Here is a 20307-nt window from a genome sequence, read left to right on the forward strand (position 1 = left end):
TCCACATTTTTAGACACGCCACTCTTTTCATTAGGAAGAACTAGATCCATGCCAGCAAAATTCGCCTATTTTTGTCAGCAGAGGTATAAGAAACAAATTTATTTTTTAACAATTTACACATTTTTAAAAATAATAACTTCATTTTAACAACTGTTCCCTCCTTAACCCCCCAAAATATGCTACTCTAGTCTCTTCCTTCTAGTAGCTCCCACCTCAAACCTCAGAACCTAACTTCTCTAGAGGAACACGGGACGACTGTGGTCTGAGGCTCTCGGTCTGTGAGTGACGGTGGGTCAGAGTCTAAAGATAAGGGGAAGCCAGGCACAGAAGGGCTTCAAGCCACACTTGACGGCATGTGAGTGCAACCAAAGGAGTGGCAAACAGGCAGGGTCTGGACACAGGCAGCAGCCCGTGGTCCCAGGAGTCTTGCCTACCCTGCTTGGCAGACTCCTGGAGGTAATGAGGGCCCAGGAAAACAGGGTGGGCCTTGGGGTTTGGATGGAACCCCAAGCAGACAGTAGCAATCAGAATGCTAGGCTGAGCACTCAGAATGGAGCAGAACCCATGCCTCTACAGTCGCTGTGGATACTGAGGAATGGGACAGCTCTGAGCCCAGAAAGTGCCATTTTCAGGAAGCAGTCTGTCCACTGTATTATTTTTCAACCCCCCTATTGAACCAGCATGCTCTCTCTACTATTTAACAGTTGTAAACAAGTGATTGGTGACTAATAAAATTTGCAGCTCAGCAAAGTAGCTACGTGCATGGGGTCTTGGAGTCAGTCACACAAGGCTGGCTCCAGTCCACGAAGACTCATTCATTAGCAGTGAGTCTGTGCACATCAGTTTCCTGGGCTTGAGTTTCCTCATCAGTAAGATGAGGATAAGAACATGACCACTCACATAGCCCTTTAATGCCATAATGTGTGTAAAGCACTTACTCAGTAGGTGAGATTAAAGATAGCCACAAATTCTTGCTATTCCTCTCATTAATAGGTGGAGTCTAATTCTCTTCCCTTTGCTCCTGGGCTGGCCTTTAGTGACTTGTTCACTAAATCAATAAAATGTGGCAGAAATGATATTCTGGGATCAGTGAGGCTAGGTCACAGGAAGCCTTTAAACTTCCACCTGAAGCCACTATGTAACAAGTCTGACTACCCCAAGGCTCTGTGCTGTGAGGAAGCCCAAGTTAACTGCCTGCAGAGGCCACGTGGAGAGAGGTGCCTGTTAGCCCAGCCCCGGCCCCAGACATGTGAGTGAACAAGCCTGCAGATGTCTCCAGCCCCAGCTGCCGTTTGACTGAAACTAGAAATCATAAGCAAGCACCGCCCATCTGAGCCCAGTCAACCGACAGAGCAGGGAGAAAGAATCAGAAGTTGTTCTTTTAAGCCACTGAGGTTGGGGTGGTTTTTTACACAGCAATGGATAACTGAAACACTCAGCAAAGTGTGGGGCATGTTTGATATACTCGGTACATGTCAGCTGTTGTGATTGTGGTGATATTCATAAACTAGGGCAATGTCAAGCTCATCCACACAGCCACATCACTCTTAATCAAAGTCACTCAGAAGTGCCTCCCTGACTGGGAAAGGAAGGAGTAAATTCAGGCACCAACCTTTCTCAACTATTATTGATGCTGCTGTGACTGGGGTTGGGGCAATTACAAACTAACAGTGCTTATGATCTTATAATTACTGTTTTTCTTTTACCCATGGATATTTTTAACAAGGAATAAGTCAAGGACATATAAAAAAGACACAAGCACAGTGCCTGTCCCTACATGGTCCATAAGCAAGAGCACAGATGTGTACATTTGGTTAATTGCAACACAAAGGTTATGATTAGCAAATCAGCAGCACAGGGTTCATGCCAGTGAAATATGCAATGGTGCTCTTCACATTAATAGTAGCAACATATTCAAATCAGTAAATTATATCAATTAAAATATTAATAATTTTTTAAATATTTCTATTTTTATTGTATAATGTTGCATACTAAGTCATCTTACTAAGATTAACATATGAGGTGGCAGTCTAGAGATAATACAACTCATCTTTTAAATAGAGGTCTTTCTTTTAAAAATTGATATATTTATTAATTGTTCCCTTTAAATTGTTATTGTGGAAAATCTTTAAATGACTGAGTTATGATTCACATGCTCATGTAAATAATATCTTTATAAGAAGAGCATTCTTAAAAAGCCTAAAGCATTATTTGTTTTATTTTGTCACACACACTTTGAAGTTTCAGCAGAATCTATGTACACCCAGGGGAGGAGCTAGGATTTCCAAAGATGTCCACTAGTTGTGTCTCATCAGAAAAAATAAGACTGGAGACTGGAGGTCTGCTACTCTGGCAACAGCATCCTGGGCCAACACTGGGCAGGCCTCGGACCATCCGCATTCCACCTAGTGGTGCCCAGGGGCCAGTGGTCACCGGCCAGCAGTCTTCCTTTCCCAGAGTCCTGCCAACTCTCCAACATTTCATAGGGAACAAAAGCTTTCAGCAGCCCCAGGCCAGCTGTAGTGATTAGAGCAGTGTTTTTCAGACCCTTTTAAAACTCTACAGGCTTTTTTAGGGGAAAAAGCAATCCCAGAAACCCCAATGTAGACATGATCATGTAAATAACACACAAACTGCTTATGCTATTCTAAAACTGAAAATAAAGACAAATGTATTAATCAGGCACAGATTAAACTATAAAACCAATAGCATTCAAATGAACATTAGTCTAACGTGATGGATAATGTTCTAGGCTGCACTGAAACAGCCCAGGGCTCTGGTTGGACTGAGGTCAGGCTGTCCCCGTGTGCCATGTGACGGTTTGATTTCCTTGTACTCCACACACAGTCTGTCAGGAAAGTTTTCAGTTCCACCTTCAAAGCTGCCGGCTGGGACCCCCTTCACTGCCTAGGCTGCTGCCCTTGGTGGGAGTCTTGTACCTCACCTCCCACCAGCCCCCTTGCACACATCCTCCGGGGGTCACAGGCCACCCTCCACGTGGCTGCTAGAGCAATTTTTATAAAAAGTGAGTCAGATCATTGTCACTGCTGTACATAAAACCTTCAACAGCTCTGCCACTGGATTCAAAGGAAACCCACTGTTTCCACACTGGCCGGCAGGCCCAGCATGCTCAGGCCCCCAAGCTCCTCCTACCCTCTTCCCCATGGTCTCTCTCCCAGCCATCCAGGGCCTCAGGCTCACCAGGCATGCCCCTCCCACTGAGAGCCATGGGGTCCCCTCCCACTGCAGCCCTGGACATCACCTCCCCGTCTTCACTCACTCACCCTCTCTGTGAGGCTTCTGTCAGGGCCCTACTTGATCCACACCCTCCCCACCAGCACGGCCCCCTCCTTGCGTTCTTTCTCTCCACAGCACAAGTCACCATCTGTCACACTAGATACTGTGTGCCCTCGGTCACTCCTACGGGAACGTCGGCTCCACGTGGGCAGGAACCATGGTCTGTCTTCCTACCTGCTGGGTGCCCAGCCCCTGGAACAGCCTGGGTCTCTCCATGGCCTGGGCTGTGGATTCACATGGTCTCCATGCGGCCCCAGGACATTGTTTCTGTATGAAATCTGTCTGGGTTCTTTTCTCATTAGACAGTTTTAATGAGAATTAAAGCTGTGACACCAAGTTTTGTTGTAAGATGATCACCTGGAAGATCCAGGATGTAGTTTTCTTTATTTTTTAAAGAACAGCAGCAACATGAACAGGAACCCCACAGGAGGGATTGACGGACCATGACTTTCCCAAATTCCATTTTGAGAAGCACTAGATGAGAGGATGGTGGGGAGGCCAAGGTACTCTCACTAAAGAGGTCACTCACCACACCCTGAACAGAGGTCCCCCACGCCGGTGGAATGGGGAGGCCAAGCAAGAGCCTGCACCAGGCAAGCCCAGCACTCCCTGAAAAGCCACTCAGACTCTAGTCCATAGATGACAGAAGGACATTTCACTGCCCCAAGGCACAAACTGTCACAGTTCAAGACCTTTTACAGTCTGACCCAAATTTACTTTCCAATTTTGTTAATTAGTTTATCAGTTATTTTTAGTAACAACCAAATGGATCTCTACTGTCAAACAAACATCTTGGTCCTACAGCAAATTTGTATACGTTTTTAATTAATTACACAAGTAATGCATGCCCTTTAAATAAACCAAAGCAGAGAAGCCCAAGAGAAAGAATACCTTATTTATAAGCGCAAATCAGCCCCTGCCCAAGGATATAACCTCTTGGACTTTTTCAGAGCTCCTTCCTGTCTGGGTGGGCATAATGTAAACAAAGCCACTCCTGCTCCTCCCAAGCATTCCCTCCTCTGCCCCCAGCCTATGGGAGGCCCTGCAGCGGCACTCTCAGCCCTCCCGGCCACCACCACACTCCCCAGCCCCTACCTTGAGAGCATTTGGCAGTGGAGCCTCCTGTGACATCCCCCAGGGTGTCTGGTATTGCTACGTGACCTTCGCCATTGCTGCCCTATCAGACCAGGCACCACACTACTGGATTGTAAACCGCTAGACAGAGACCTTTTCTCTACAGAAACTAGCAGCCACACAACACGTCTCCAGTAAGCATCTCTGTTCCTCTCTCACAGCACACAACCCATTAGTTAAAGTCTCACTTACTTTATACAGACCCCTTTTTGTTGTTTTTGAAACAAAACAAGGCTCAGGAAATGCCTGTGTCACTTCCCACTGGGTAAGCCTGGCCAGGCTTCCCGGGTTTTCTGGTCTACCTCGGGGCAGAAGGGAAGGTCACTCCTCCTCGAGGGACTCTTGGGGGAGCAAGAGACCTTCTGGGCTAGAAACATTTTCCTCTAGGAGATAAGCCTTGGATGCCTGTTTAGAGGACAGCCTGACAATTCATCGATGAGAAGCGGAGAGAATAAGAAAACAAATTAAAATGATGGCAGAAAAGAATATAACAGGAGAAATATGGGGCAGGATGGAGAACTTGATGCTGATCATAAAATAAAAAAGTAGTCATCAGAACATAAACAAAATACAAGGAAAGAAGAGCTACAAGAAGGTGAGCCATGAGGCAGAGGAGGGCAGACAGGATGATTTCTTCACACCTGCAGGATTTCCAAATAACTCGAGGGAACAAGACTTCAGCAAGTTCCGACAGCTGGATGTCATTATAAAGAAATGCAGTTCATAGGCGTCACTCTGTAGCCCTCCTTCACCTTTGCCGTCTCAAGCTACAATCAACATTTATCATTTCACTACTTAATCATAGCTCCTACCATATAATCTAGATTGAAAATTTAATTAAGATCAGCATGTGTTACTTCATAATTTAAAAAAAGCTTTTCAGAAGTTTTTTATGAAAAAGTTTTAGCTCCTGAAATGAAAGATACAAAGTATGTGGTATTGATGCCTTGAGATGTTCTTAAAAATTTTTTTTTCTTAATTAAGCTTGCCATAAATGTAAATACCCTGGCTGACAGTTTACTAGGAAATAAATAAACAAATAAACAGTCAGGAACACCTCTCTCTTTTCCCTTGCCAGTAGAGGGCAAGTTTTATACAATAACCTCAGAGTTGCCCACCCCCACTTCCCTCTCCCTCACTCCTTCCCTTCCAGGGGAATCTTTGGAAGAGTCACTTTTTAGGAATATGCCTTCTGTTTGAGGATCCTGGTTAGAACAGTGGCTCCATGAGAGCAGAAAGGAAGTGTACTGAAAAATCCAGGTATCTTTTCTTCTGGAAAAACAAAGACTGTTAGGCAAAGGGATCCAGCATTCTAATATCTTGTTCAAATAAAATAAAATAGGAGGGAAATGATTTCCCTGAGGTTCTGCTTGTTCTCCTTCAGGCCCATTCCATTTTCCGATAACCCAAGTCCTCTAGGCGCCTCTGGGGGAACTGGGACTAACCCAGGCCACCTTCTGGGCTGAATCCTGAGCAAGCAGAAGCCACATTCACGACCTGCAGAGGAGTCAGAGCAGGTCTGAGGTAGCACGAGCAAGGAAATGCCTTGGCAAAGGTCGGTCAGAGTGAGGATTCCACAGAGAGAACCTCAATTCAATGACCCGGATGTTCAGTCCCACTTTTCTTTTACTTATTTCTGCTGACAAAGTTAGGCAACAAGAAAGACAACTCTGGCTCCTCAGGACCTAGTGATCCTGAGAAGCACAGCGGCCATGCCATGGGACTGAGGCTGCAGCACCAAAGTCAACCCCCAGGCAAAGGAGAGGTGGACACCCCCACCCGGTCCCGACCCACAGGCTCCCCACGTCCCGTGTCCCTGCACCTCTCCCTCGCTTGGCTCTGGCTCATGCATGTTTCCCATGTAGCACTTACCACCTTCTAGCAGGCACTGTAATTTGCTTTTCCTAACTTCCTGCTACCATCCATGTAAGCCCCACAAGGTCAAAGCCCTTTTTTTGCGTGTTGGGTCGAGACACACCACTGCCTGGAACTTGTAGAAGCTAAGAGATATTTTTTGAATGAGTGACATAGAGGTAAATGAGAAAGAATATTTTAATATTATACAAAGACATTTAAAAAAACAAAACATTCAACATCATCTATATTGTCTTCTTGCCAAAAAGCTTAACCTGGAAGAAGCAATGAGGAAACAATCAGACAAATCGAGATCTTGGAACTTTCTACAGGACAATTTGGCCTGGATTCTTCAAAAATGCTGATGCCACAGTGGAAAAAAGGGGAGTTACTGCTTTAGATGATGACAGGACAAATAAATGCCATATCTGGATCCTGAACATTTAAACTGCTACAAAGGACATTTGGGGACAATTGGGGAATCTGAATATGAATTAAATGCTTAATACTAATGTAATACCTGTGTTCAATTTTTGGGGTGAGACAATGGTATTATGGTGGACAAGGAGAATGTCCTTTCTCCTAAAATGATGTGTATGGATTCTCTAGGGGTAAAGTGTCATGATGTTTGCAATGTACTTTCAGATGTTTCAGAAGAAAAAGACAGATAAAACAGGAGTGGCAAAATGCTTTCCTCTCTATCTAGGTGAGAGGTTTACAGACATTCATTGTACTACTCGTGTCACTGTTTTATTCAACTGGTTAGAAATCTTTCAAAATAAAACATAGGAGAAAAGAGGTTAAAAATAAAATACCCCATGCCTAAGAGACAGTGGGTCAACCGGAGAGCTTCAGCCTGGGGTGGGAAGGGCTGGGCTCCTCACCTTCTGCACCTGCCAACCACCTCAGCCCTCCAGAAAATACCACCATAACATCCGCAGGCCTTGAGCACAAATTTTCTGTCTCTCACTTGTCCTCATGTCTAATATAAGGGACAACAGTCAATACTTTGCATCATCATATTCTATTACTCTGTTGTGCATGGTTCTTGTAGGTGCTGTCCCAGGAACAGAGGGTTGTCATTTAGTTCACTGCTGGTGTGTCCACACTGCAGGAAAGGCATTACACTCTTTGAAGACAGGGATTGCAGCTGTCCTATCTAACTGCAGCCACCCACAGCTCCTGGCACAAAAATACTTAATAAATGGTGAGAGGTCAAGTGAATGAATGCCTATTCCATTTTCAAACACATACTACAAATTATAAGAACTAAGACAAATGAAACTGTAACATATGCATAGATATGCAAGCACTAAAATTAGTCTAACCTGCCAGACACAGTTAAATTTGAAGATCTTATCTAATTCATGAGCTCAAAATCTTTCTGTGTCCTTGCACCATAAAGTTTTCCATTTTCCAATGGCAATGGTCCTCAGGGGTGCAACACGCTTACTAAAACAGTCACACTGAGGCAGAGGTCGGGGGCCACACACCTGGAAGCTATAGACCAGGGGTGGGAAGGGACCCAAGAATTTTGAAATGATTCTGATGTACACACCAGAGGGACCTGAGCTCTGAAAGCTGAGGGAGAGATGCAGCCACACTGACCCAGAACAAAAGGGGAACAAGGGACCCTGGCAGATTCCAACAGGCTGGCCCAGGAGCTCAGTGTCACTATGCCAGGCACTTCTGGAAAGGCATCCCACTCTATCATTCACATTTAATCTAAACCCAGAGTCAACAGGGTTGAACCACACTTTCCACAAGGGGTTCAATTTAATAGATCAGGTTAGGTTAGGTAAGAAGTGAATTATGTTACTAGCCTCTCTGCATCCTCCCCCACCCCAAGAGAAATGTTAGTTTTGGGGAAAGAAAAAAAAAATGAGTATAGGCATAACTCATTTTATTGTGTTTCCCAGATACTGTGTTTCTAACAAATTGAAGGCTTGTGACAACCCTGCACTGCTCATCACGTCTGTCGGCAGCATTTCTCAACAGAATTTGCTCACTTTGTGTTTCTGTGTCACACTTTGGTAATTCTCACAATATTTCTAACTTTTTTCATTATGTATATTTGTTAGGTCAATCAGTGATCTTTGATGCTACTATTGTGTTTTGGGGATACCACAAACTCCGCCCATTTAAGACAGTGAACTTAATGGATAAATGTGTGTGTTCTGCCTGCTCCACGGACCAGCTGTTCCCCATTTCTTTCCGTCTCTGGCCTCCCTATTCCCTGTGACACAACAATACTGAAATTGGGCCAATTAATAACCCTACAATGGCCCTAACTGTTCAAGTGCAAAGAAGCATCTTTATCTTTAAATCAAAAACTAGAAATGACTAAGCTTAGTTAGGAAGGCATGTCAAAAGCCAAGCGAAGCTGGGCTCCTTGCATCAAGTGGTCAGCCAAGTGTGAATGCAAAGCAAAAGTTCTTAAAGTAAATTTAAAGTGCTATTCCAGAGAACACACAAATGATAAGACAGCAAAACAGCCTTACTGCTGATATGGAGAAAGTTTCAGGAATCTGGCTAGAAGATCAAGCCAGCCACATTTCCTGAAGCCAAAGCCAAAACCCAGAGCAAGGCCCTCACTCTCTTCAATTCTATGAAGGCCGAGAGAGGTGAGGACGCCGCAGAAGGAAAATGGGAAGACAGCAGAGGTCGGTTCATGAGGTTTAAGGGAAGAAACCATCTCCATGACATAAAAGTGCAAGGTGAACAGCTAGTGCTGATGTAGAAGCTGCTCCAAGTTATCCAGAAGATCCACCTAAGATCTTTAATGAAGGTGGTTATACTAAACAAGAGATTTTCAATGTAGATGAAACAGCCTTGTATTGGAAGAATCCAGGACTTTCATAGTTAGAGAGAAGAAATCAATGCCTGCCTTCAAAGCTTCAAAGGACAGGCTAACTCTCCCATCAGGGGCTAGTGCAGCTGGTGACATTAAGCTGAGGCCAAGGCTTATTTACCATTCTGAAAACCTTACGGCCCTTAAGAATTATGCTTTATCTACCCCACCAATCCTCTGTAAATGAAACAACAAAGCCTAGATGACAGTACATCTGATTACAACATGGTTTACTAAATATTTTAAGCCCACTGTTGAGACCTACTGCTCAGAAAAAAGATTCTTTTCAAAATATCACTGCTCATTGATGATGTACGTGGTCACCAAGAGCTGTGATGGAGATGGACACTGAGATTCACATTGTTTTCGTGCCTCCTAACACAGCATCCATTCTGCAACCCATGGATGAAGGATTTCAACTTTCATGTCTTATTATTTAAGAAATACATTTCATAAGGCTATGCTGCCATGGATAGTGATTCCTTTGATGGATCTGGGCAAAGGAAATTGAAAACCTTCTGTAAAGGATTCACCCTTCTAGATGCCATTAAGAACATCTGTGATTCATACAAAGAGGTCTAAATAGCAACATTAACAGGAATCTGGAAGAAGTTGATTCCAATCCTCCTGGATGACTTTGAGGGGGGTCAAGACTTCCATAGAAGAAGCCACTGCAATGTGATGGAAATGGCAAGACAACTAGATTTAGAAGTGGAATCTGAAGATGTGACTGAATTGCTGCAATCTCATGATAAAACTTTAATGGGTGAGAGAAAGGTAGTTTCTTGCTATGGAATCTACTCCTGGGGAAGATGCAGTGAAGAGTGTCGAAATGATAATAAAAGTTCAGAATATTATATAAACTTAGTTGATAAAGCAGCAGCAGGGTTTAAGAGGACTGACTTCAATTCTGAAAGATGTTCTACTATGGGTAGAATAGTATCAAACAGCATCACATACCACTGAGAAATCACTCACGAAAGGAAGAGCCAACTGACATGACAAGCTTCATCTTGTCTTATTTTAAGAAATTGCCACAGCCACCCCAAACTTCAGCGACCACCATCCTGATCAGTCAGCAGTCTCAACATCACAGCAAAACCTTCCAACAGCAAAAAAAGATTATGCCTTGCTGAAGCTCAGATGGTGGCTAGCATTTTAGCAATATTTTTTAATCAAGGGGAGTACATGTTTTTTTAGATATAATGCCATTGTATACTTAATAGACTACAGTATAAGCATAACTTTTACCCAAATACCCAATATTTGGTAATTTTACCAACAACCAATGCACATATACCAGGGAAACCATAAGCCCACAGCAGGGGGCTCTGGGTTCCAGAACTGCCTCATTAATGTATGGCCTCCCACACTCAGGTTCACCTCTTCTGACTGGCTTGAAGCTCTTGCTATAGGTGAAACTGTGTCTCCCTGAATATGTACTGCTGTTCTAACTCCTGGTACCTGTGAGTGGGGCCTTACTGTGAATAGGGACCTTGCACATGCAATATGCTTTGGGCAACCAAAATATCCATTTGACTCACTTTATTTTGATATTCCCTTTATTTCAGTGGACTGGAACTGAACCCACAATACCTCCAAGGTCTGCCTGTATGGTAACTGAATTTCAGACTTGGAAATCCATATTCATGGTTGCCTAGCCCACTCCACCCTATCCTATGTATTCATTCCTTCCACAGTGACTCTAAAAGATCATAAAACTTATTGAATACTTTCCATAAGGGAGCATTCCTATGGCTCAAAGAAGTCTATTTGAGGTCCCACAGCCCTGACTGATTTTCATCTGCTTTATTGTGAGCAGAAATCTGTCGCTCTTTTGGATCATAGACTCTTGGGAACCACACAACCCTTTCATGGGAAGGCACTGTACAATCTCAAGTCCCCACTGACCAGATAACACACCGAATCCCTGGTATTTGCCTACTCTGTGATGAACCACCATGCGGATTCTAACAAAGGCCAAGAGGAGGGGCTCACCAAGCTTCTTACCAGAAGCAGACTTTTAACCATGCCACTTGGCCGTTGAGGAAGTGGCAGAAATCTCTAAACTGCTGTCAAGACAACCAAAGTCCAAATATAAATCTCTTTGGGATTCTATCAGGAAGCAGTTTTTAAGTGTACACACCCAGAGAAAATAATAAAAGAAAGATCCCTCCTCCCCCCTGCCCCAAAGCTCCCCCTCTTCCCCCTCCCCCCCCCTCCTCCTGCTCTCTGCCACGTGGTGATGTGTGCTAAAAATGCATACTGGGAAACTTTCCACCTTTGGGGTTAGTACAGCTGCTGCCTCAATATTGTTTTTGTTAGTTTTTTTTTTTTAACATACTATGCTGTTTTCAAGCAAGTTGTTTTTAAGCTACATGTTTCATAATACTAGTTGAGATTACACAGTGGCACTTTATTGGCAAGAACCAGACTCATGGGGTCCCAGTTGTCCCACAAGGACCCTTCCCAGTCTATACCCCTGTCAAACACATCCTCCTAAATGGCTAGTTTCCAAGGATGGCCCTCTTATCCCAGGGAAGGGCATTCACAAAGGCTTGGGATAAACAGGAGAAAGTCCAGTCATGAAAATAACAACAGCCAAGAACTTATAACAGGTAGCCTAAGTAAACCCAAAGCTCTTGAGTCCTTGGTTTTTCCAAGAGCACAACATTCAGAGAAGGCTCCAGGGACTAGTCAGTTCCACGTAGATGCATTCACCAAAAGAACTAAGATCAGACATGCCTAACCTCAGGGCTCTGAAAGGCACAGGGACAGGGACAGAAGACATCAAATTACCCTCTCACTCCCACCTGTTGCAAATGACCCTCCTATGGGGAACCTCCGACCCCAGAGAGGATGCTGGAGAGTACCTCCCAAGAAGGATAAAAGTCTGACCTGCTGGCGCCAAAGCAACTGTACACCTTAAATGGGCAGCAGGTCCCCAGGTAATCACTGAGCAATTAAGGCAAACGACCAGACACAGACTACTAGCCCCTCAGCCTCTCCAGTGAGATGGCAAGACTTGAGGTAGGAAGTCCAAATTCTCTATCGCCTTCTAGAGGGGGCTCAACAGAAAGTGATCCCAACAGTGGGTGGAGCTGCTAGGGTCTTGGTCACACTGAGGCATTAGGAAGGTGTGGCTGAAAAAACAGGAAGTTGAGTGCCCGCCACAGGCAAGGCTTCATCTAGCGAAGTTAAACCTTCTGACAAAGGAACAAAGGAGCTCAGGACTCTGGGAAAAATGGGAGAAGACTTCTGGACTTGGCATTGACCCTTCCAGCCACTGACCCATGGGGTTCACTCTCAAATCAACAGAGTAAACCCATGGTAGTTAAAATGGCTTTGACCTCACCCAAATGCTATCTCAGCCAGAAAAAAGCCCTGTTTGGATGAGCAGCTGAGAACACAGCCTGTCACAGACATCTTGCCCAGGACAGGACCGGCCAAACTGGTCCAAAATAACAAATACTACTCAGTGTGGCTAATAAGATCATTGGCCCTTTCAAACAAGGTATCTTCTGACCTAAGTAAGTCTACAACCTATATCCACTTTCCAAAACAGAAGGCCACAAACATGGTATGACATGATTGATGCTTCAAAGCCCCCATTTGCCCAGAAATATCTTCTTGCTCTGCTTTGGCACTGCTCTTCCCTTCCAAGCCCAAACTTCTACATCAGAACCACTACAAAAAAACTAGCAGACAAGCATGAGGTGTTGCCTTCAGAAAGTCACTGAAGGAGTGTTTCATTCTTAGAGATGAGAAGCAGCAAAGGGATTTCCTCCAGCTTTCTCACCACCCAGCCTTAATTTGCACCCTGGAATCACAGGTTAAGAGGAAATGGTGCCATATATCTCAGGAGATCATCTGGTACAACCCTCTCCCTTAAAAGGGAAGATGCTATCGTGTTCATTTTATAGATGAGGCAACTGAGGTGTCTGTCCAAAACTACACAGCCAGTGAGTGGTAAAGAATGGGAACCCAGTTTTGCTGCCCCCTGAGGGAGGGCTCCCCACCTGATCTCTCTCCTTGCAGGATACAAAGACTCATCCCTAAATAGTGAAATTGCAAATAATTCATGGGATGGTCAGAGCTTGTGCCACTTGGCACAGATGACAAGGGACAAAGGGGGAGAAAATGGCAGAACATTTCCTACTTTGTTTATTCCCAAAGCCGGTCCTGACCCCCACAATGCACGGCAAAGTTGCCTCCTGATTCCCTGGGACACAACATTCCTTATAAGTCTTTGAAGGCCTTGCGTGAGGCTGAAGTGACTCCTCACAAGAAAAACATGGGATTCCTGGAATTTACATCTAGGCTATGTTACAGAGCCTGGCATACAGTGAAACCCACCCCTGCAACACTAATAAGGGTGATTAGAGGTAGACCAGAACAGCATCCCATCTACATCCCACTGTGGCTCAGCGAGCCAGGAGGGCAGGAACACACAGGGCAGGAAGGGCCTTTGCCAGATCCCCTGGAATTCAGGCCAACCAGACAACCTGCTGTAAATGGGAGCTCTGGCAAAGGGCAGTAATGGGAAACAGTTAAGGGCATTGTCCTGCCAAAGTTCCAGAAGAGCCTCGGTGGAGCCTGGGCACCCCCTTGCTCTAGTACCATACAATCCTATCCCAGCAGTATTTCCTCTTTACGCACTTCTTGTACATCCATCTGGACAGACCAGTTGGCATTTCTTTGAGACAAGTAAGAATGGATCTGCCTCACCACTGCACATTTTTTAGGAAATGGTTTTCTTGGGAGAGGAGACTTGCCAAAGTCTGTTCCCCAGACAAGGATGTCAAGGGCTGCTGAAGACACGGTCTAAAACCAGCCCTTTCAGAAGTAATTCTGGAATTTGACGTGGACCCCAAAGGAAATGACCCTTAGCATTATCTGAACTCCAGGCCGGTTTTCAGGAGTCATCTGACAGGTCTGCCCAGCCGCCCGCCTCGGTGTTTGTTTCTGTTTCTTTCACGTTTCTTCAGGCTCAGAAAGACCCACTCTGGGAGAGGAAGTGGGGGCGGGGAGGGCTTTCTCATCCTGCCTTTGTCCGGAGCACCAGTTTTCTAGGCACAATACCTTCTTCTTTCACGTTCCACCCGTTTCATCCCTCGCGTTTTCTCACCATGGATTGGGCTTGCTTTCTTTTTTTTTTTTCCAAGTAAATAAACCAAGTGCCCCAGGAAGGCAGAAGGGATTCAGCGTCTTGACAGAGTAACTTAAAATTTCCTCCGGAAGGAAATTATCAAAGGCGAAGGAGAAAGCCCTCGGAGGAGCCGCGGCCCCAACAGCACCCGCCGCCGCTCTGCCCTCCGCGCCCAGGGGTCCCGGGCGCCAGACCCCGGCCCTGTCCGGGGCGCTGCGAGGCCCGCGCGTATCCCTTGAAAATGTCTGGGGGAAGCCAGCCGGGGTTGCTCCTCGGCAGGCTCGGACCCGGACCCAGCAGGGCTGAGACGGGCGACGCGCCCCACGGACAGGGGGACTAGCAGACGCACAGACCCTGCGGCGCGGGGACTTGCAGACGTACAGGGGAGTGCACGGACCAGGGGGACCGTGTTGACCAGGGGCGCCCAGGCACTGGGGGCGCGGGACCAGGGAGGCACGAGGACGAGGGGGCACACATACCAGGGGACGTGCGGATCAGGGGGTGCAGGGACAAGGGGCAATTGGGCAGTCACCGGTAGATGGCGGCGCAGGACTCACCCCGAGAAGACACACTTTGAGCTCGCGTATCGCCATCATGTGCTCGGGGCCGGGCCGGGCAGGGGCTCAGCATCCTCCAGGACCGACCTGCGCCGCGCCCGCGCCCAGCCGGCGTCTCCAGTCCCCGCCTTCCCCTCGCCGCAGCCCAGGGCGGAACCGTGGCTGCTGATGTTTCTGGGTTGCGGGCCCTGCCGCGCTCGGTCACGTGGCCGCTGGCCGCTCCTCCCGGGACCTCGGGCCTAAGCCCATCGGCCCTCGGCTCCCAGGACCGCCCCAGAGTTGCGTCAGCCCCTGGTCTTCCCCGGACCTCGCAGACGGCCTCCTCCCTCCGACGAGCGCGGCAGGCGGACTGGGCTTCCGGAGCCCCGCGGGTGTCTGCTCCTCCAGCCCCGCCTGGGGAAGGCCCCGTGGGCTGCGAGAACTCGGTCCGCCGTGGGAGACCGGCCCACCACCGGCTGCATCGCTGAGGACTCCGTTCCTCATCTGAAAAGTTGTGCCCTCAACCGAGGTCATATATATGGGAACACTTCTAAGTCTGTGAGCAGTCCCCTCTTTGAATGACACTAGATTCCTGGCAGAAACCAGGAGAGAGAGCCATGAGGAAGAGAGGCAGGGGTTAGCCTTGCGGGGTCTTCACCTGCAGTTCCTAAAACCTGGGCTTCACTCTCGGCCCTGAGTTCATTTTTCTACGTCTTTGAAAGTGGTTCTGGAAGGAAAGTCTATTCCTCCCTCCAAAACAGGTGTGTCCTTCTGGGTAAGGAAGCAGCATTCTATAGAGGAAGCTGCCTTGCTCGGTATAGAAAATGCTACGACTTGCCTGGGCATAGACACGCAGCTCTCAGAGCTATGGCTCAAAATGTGCAGCTCTGGGCAACCCTGCATCCTTCCTTAAGCAGGACATAAAAAGAGGCTCTGGCTTGACACAGTCAAGGGAAGCTGGTGGGAACTGCCTTTCTCTGTACACGGTCCCTGTATACCTCACCCTCATCCCTCAGACAACTTCATTTGCTGCTATAGAAATGTCAGCTTTCTGGACACATCCACCCTGAATCATTCACTGGCATTTCAGACTGGAAATAGTATGGGTTATTTTTGTCGTTTTTAGCGTCATCCCCTATTTCATACTCTCAGGCCTGTCTCCTGACTTGTCAATATTAATCAATAACATTTCTATTCCTCCAGCCAACTCATTTTGATTATCTGGCTTTGTTCCTACTGAAACCCCTGTGGAAGGAACCCAGGACCCAAGTAGTCCCATTCAAAGGGGACTTCCAAATCAAGACCTCCAGAGAGGAAAATCCTAGAACGCCAGAGTCAAAAAGGCCCCAAAACAGACAACTGGCAATTCAATTAAGTATCCCAGAGCAGCAGGGGTCCTCTCTGGCTAGGTGCAGACTTGTAGATTGTTAAGCATTTACAAAACTCTGGATTAAATCATTCCACAGTGACCATGGAAAGGATATAGGTCCTGTTCAACATGGAGATTATTGTATCAGTATCTGTCCTTGGTTTAGTATCTAAAGTGAGGACAGTCTTCTATGTGGACAGGATAAAAAGAAACCTGCCCAGACTTACCCAGCCCTGATCACAATACCACACAGTCCTCAGATTTGCTGAGCAAAGACAACTGCTACACAGTTGCAGACACATCATGGTAAAGCAGCTTCTTGACCATGGTCTTCAGTGGCCTTCCCCAGCCCCCAGGCTGTCCCCAGCAGTATGACTTGACTCTTCATGTACAACTGTTTACCTTTGGCCTTTCTTCTTACTTCCCCAAAGCTGGTCAAACCAGAGTGGAAGCCGTTGCCACTTATTCTTAGTTTTTTTTTCTTTTGGCATCATTAATGTAAAATTACATGAGCAACGTTATGGTTACTAGACTCACCCCATTATCAAGTCCCCACCTCATACCCCATTACAGTCACTGTCTATCAGCATAGTAAGATGCTACAGAATCACTAGTCATCTTCTCTGTGTTGCACTGCTGTCCCCATGCCCCCCCCCACTACATTATGTGTGCTAATTGCTATGCCCCTTTTTCACACTTATCCCTCCCTTCCCACCCATCCTCCCCAGTCCCTTTCCCTTTGGTAACTGTTAATTCATTCTTGGGTTCTGTGAGTCTCATGCTGTTTTGTTCCTTCAGTTTTTTCTTTGTTCTTATACTCCACATATGAGTGAAATCATTTGGTACTTGTCTTTTTCTGCCTGCCTTATTTCACTGAGCTCCATCCATGTTGTTGCAAATAGAAGGGTTTGTTTTCTTCTTATGGCTGAATAATATTCCATTGTGTATATGTACCACCTCTTCTTTATCCATTCATCTACTGATGGACACTTAGTTTGCTTCCATTTCTTGGCTATTGTAAATAGTGCTGTGATAAACATAGGGGTGCATATGTCTTTTTCAAACAGGGCTGCTGCATTCTTAGGGTAAATTCCTGGGAGTGGAATTCCTGGGTCAAATGGCATTTCTGTTTTGAGTCTTTGAGGAACCTCCATACTGCTTTCCACAATGGTTGACCTAATTTACATTCCCACCAGCAGTGTAGGAGGGTTCCCCTTTCCTCACATCCTTGCCAACATTTGTTGTTGTTTGTCTTTTGGATGGTGGTGATCCTTACTGGGGTGAGGTGATATCTCATTGTGGTTTTAATTTGCATTTCTCTGATGACTAGCGATGTGGAGCATCTTTTCATGTGTCTGTTGGCCATCTGAATTTCTTCTTTGGAGAACTGTCTGTTCAGCTCCTCTGCCCATTTTTTAATTGTATTATTTTTCTTTGTTGAGTGTGAGCTCTTTATATATTTTGGATGTTAACCCCTCATCAGATAAGTCATTTATGAATATATTTTCTCATACTATATGATGTCTTTTTGTTCTATGGATGGTGTTCTTTGCTGTACAGAAGCTTTTCAGCTTGATATCATCCCACTTGTTCATTTTTGCTTTTGTTTCCCTTGCCTGAGGAGATATGTTCATAAAGAACTTGCTCATGTTTATGTCCAAGAGATTTTTGCCTATGTTTTTTTCTGAGAGTTTTATAGTTTCATACCTTACATTCAGGTCTTTGATTCATTCTGAATTTACTTTAGTGTATGGGGTTAGACAATGATCCAGTTTCACTCTCTTACATGTAGCTGTCCAGTTTTGCCAACACCAGCTGTTGAAGAGGCTGTCATTTCCCATTGTATATCCATGGCTCCTTTATCGTATATTAATTGATGACATATGCTTGGGTTTATATCTGGGCTTGCTAATCTGTTCCATTGGTCTATGGGTCTCTTCTTGTGCCAGTACCAAATTGTCTTGATTACTGTAGCTTTGTAGTAGAGCTTGAAGTTGGGAAGTGAGATCCTCCTTGCTTTATTCTTCCTTCTCAGGATTCTTTTGTCTATTCAGGGTCTTTTGTGGTTCCATATGAATTTTAGAACTATTTGTTCCAGTTCGTTGAAGAACGTGGTGGTATTTTGAAAGGCATTGCATTGAATCTGTAGATTGCTTTAGGCAGGATGGCCATTTTGACAATATTAATTCTTCCCACCCAAGAGTGTGGGATGAGTTTCCATTTGTTAGTGTCCTCTTCAATTTCTCTTAAGTATGTCTTGTAGTTTTCAGGGTATAGGTCTTTCGCTTCCTTGGTTAGGTTTATTCCTAGGTGCAATTCTATTCTTTCTGATGCAATTATGAATGGAATTGTTTTCCTGATTTCTCTTCCTGCTAGTTCATTGCTAGTGTAAAGAAATGCAACACATTTCTGTGTATTAATTTTGTATCCTGCAACTTTTCTGAATTCAGATATTAGATTTGGTGGTTTTGGAGTGGATTCTTTAGGGTTTGTTATGTACAATATCACGTCATCTTTAAGGAGGGACAGTTTGACTTCTTCCTTACCAATCTGGACGCCTTTTATTTCTTTTGTTTTGCCTGATTGTCATGGCTAGGACCTCCAGTACTATGTTGAGCATCCCTATCTTGTTCCCAGTCTTAGGGGAAAAGCTTTCAGCTTCCCACTGCTAAGTATGATGTTGGCTGTGGGTTTGTTATATATGGTCTTTATTATGTTGAGGTACTTCCCCTCTATATGCATTTTGTTGAGAGATTTTATCATGAATGGATGTTGAATTTTGTCAAATGCTTTTTCAGCATCTATGGAAATGATCATGTGGTTTTCATCCTTTTTGTTGATGTGGTGGATGATGTTGGTGGATTTTTTAATGTTGTACCATCCTTGCATCCCTGAGATGAATCCCACTTGATCATGGTGTATGATCCTCTTGATGTATTTTTGAACTCAGTTTGCTAATATTTTGTTGTGTATTTTCACATCTATGTTTATCAGGGATATTGGTCTGTAATTTTCTTTTTTGTGGTGTCTTTGCCTGGTTTTGGTATTAGAGTGATGCTGGCTTCAGAGAATGAGTTTGGAAGTACTCCCTCTTCTGCTATTTTTTTGAAAACTTCAAGGAGAATGGGTATTATGTCTTCTCTATGTCTGATAAAATTCAGCAGGGAATCCATCTGACCTCAGAGTTTTGTTCTTGGATAGTTTTTTGATTACTGATTCAATTTTGTTGCTGGTAATTGGTCTGCTTAGATTCTCTGTTTCCTCCTTGGTCAGTCTTCGAAAGTTGTATTTTTCTAGAAATTTGTCCATTTCTTCTAGGTTATCCAGCTTGTTAGCATATAGATTTTCACAGTATTCTCTAATAGTTCTTTGTATTTCTGTGGTTCCATAGTGATTTTTCCTTTCTCATTTCTGATTCTGTTTAAGTGTGTAGATTCTCTTTTTCTCTTAATAAGTCTAGGTAGGGGTTTATCTATTTCATTTATTTTCTCAAAGAACCAGCTCTTGTTTTCATTAATTTTTTCTATTGTTTTATTCTTCTCAATTTTATTTATTTCTTCTCTGACCTTTATTATGCCCCTCCTTCTGCTGACTTTGGGTCTCATTTGTTCTTCTTTTTCCAGTTTCAATAATTGTGACATTAGACTATTCATTTGGGATTGTTCTTCCTTCTTTAAATATGCCTGGATTGCTATATACTTTCCTCTTAGAACTGCTTTCGCTACGTCCCACAGAAGTTGGGGTGTTGTGCTGTTGTTTTCATTTGTCTCCATATATTGCTCAATCTCTGTTTTAATTTGGTCATTGAGCTATTGATTATTTAGGAGCATGTTTTTAAGCCTGCATGTGTTTGTGAGCCTTTTTGTTTTCTTTGTACAAGTTATTTCTAGTTTTATACTTTTGTGAGCTGAGAGGTTGGTTGGTACAATTTCCATCTTTTTTAATTTACTGAGGCTCTTTTTGTGGCCTAGTATGCGGTCTATTCTGGAAAAGGATCCACTTGAGAAGAATGTGTATCCTGCTGCTTTTGGGTATAGAGTTCTGTAAATGTCTGTTAGATTCATCTGTTCTAGTGTGTTGTTCAGTGCCTCTGTGTCCTTACTTATATTTTCTGTCT

The 20307-nt window shown here is 44.9% G+C and overlaps 1 protein-coding gene across 1 annotated transcript in view; it reads right to left on the reverse strand.

Annotated features, from left to right (window-relative positions):
• The window catches only part of RAB31 (RAB31, member RAS oncogene family), a 131349-nt gene extending 116183 nt beyond the window's left edge, over positions 1-15166 (reverse strand). Inside the window, exon 1 of the mRNA XM_037001106.2 lies at positions 14843-15166. Coding sequence (XP_036857001.1) covers positions 14843-14881 — 39 coding nt within the window. The 5' untranslated portion in view covers positions 14882-15166. The remainder of the gene's footprint in view (positions 1-14842) is intronic.
• Positions 15167-20307: the final 5141 nt, after the last annotated feature.

This window comes from Manis javanica, chromosome 9 (assembly GCF_040802235.1).
Source record: "Manis javanica isolate MJ-LG chromosome 9, MJ_LKY, whole genome shotgun sequence".
In the NCBI taxonomy this organism is placed as follows: Eukaryota; Metazoa; Chordata; class Mammalia; order Pholidota; family Manidae; genus Manis; species Manis javanica.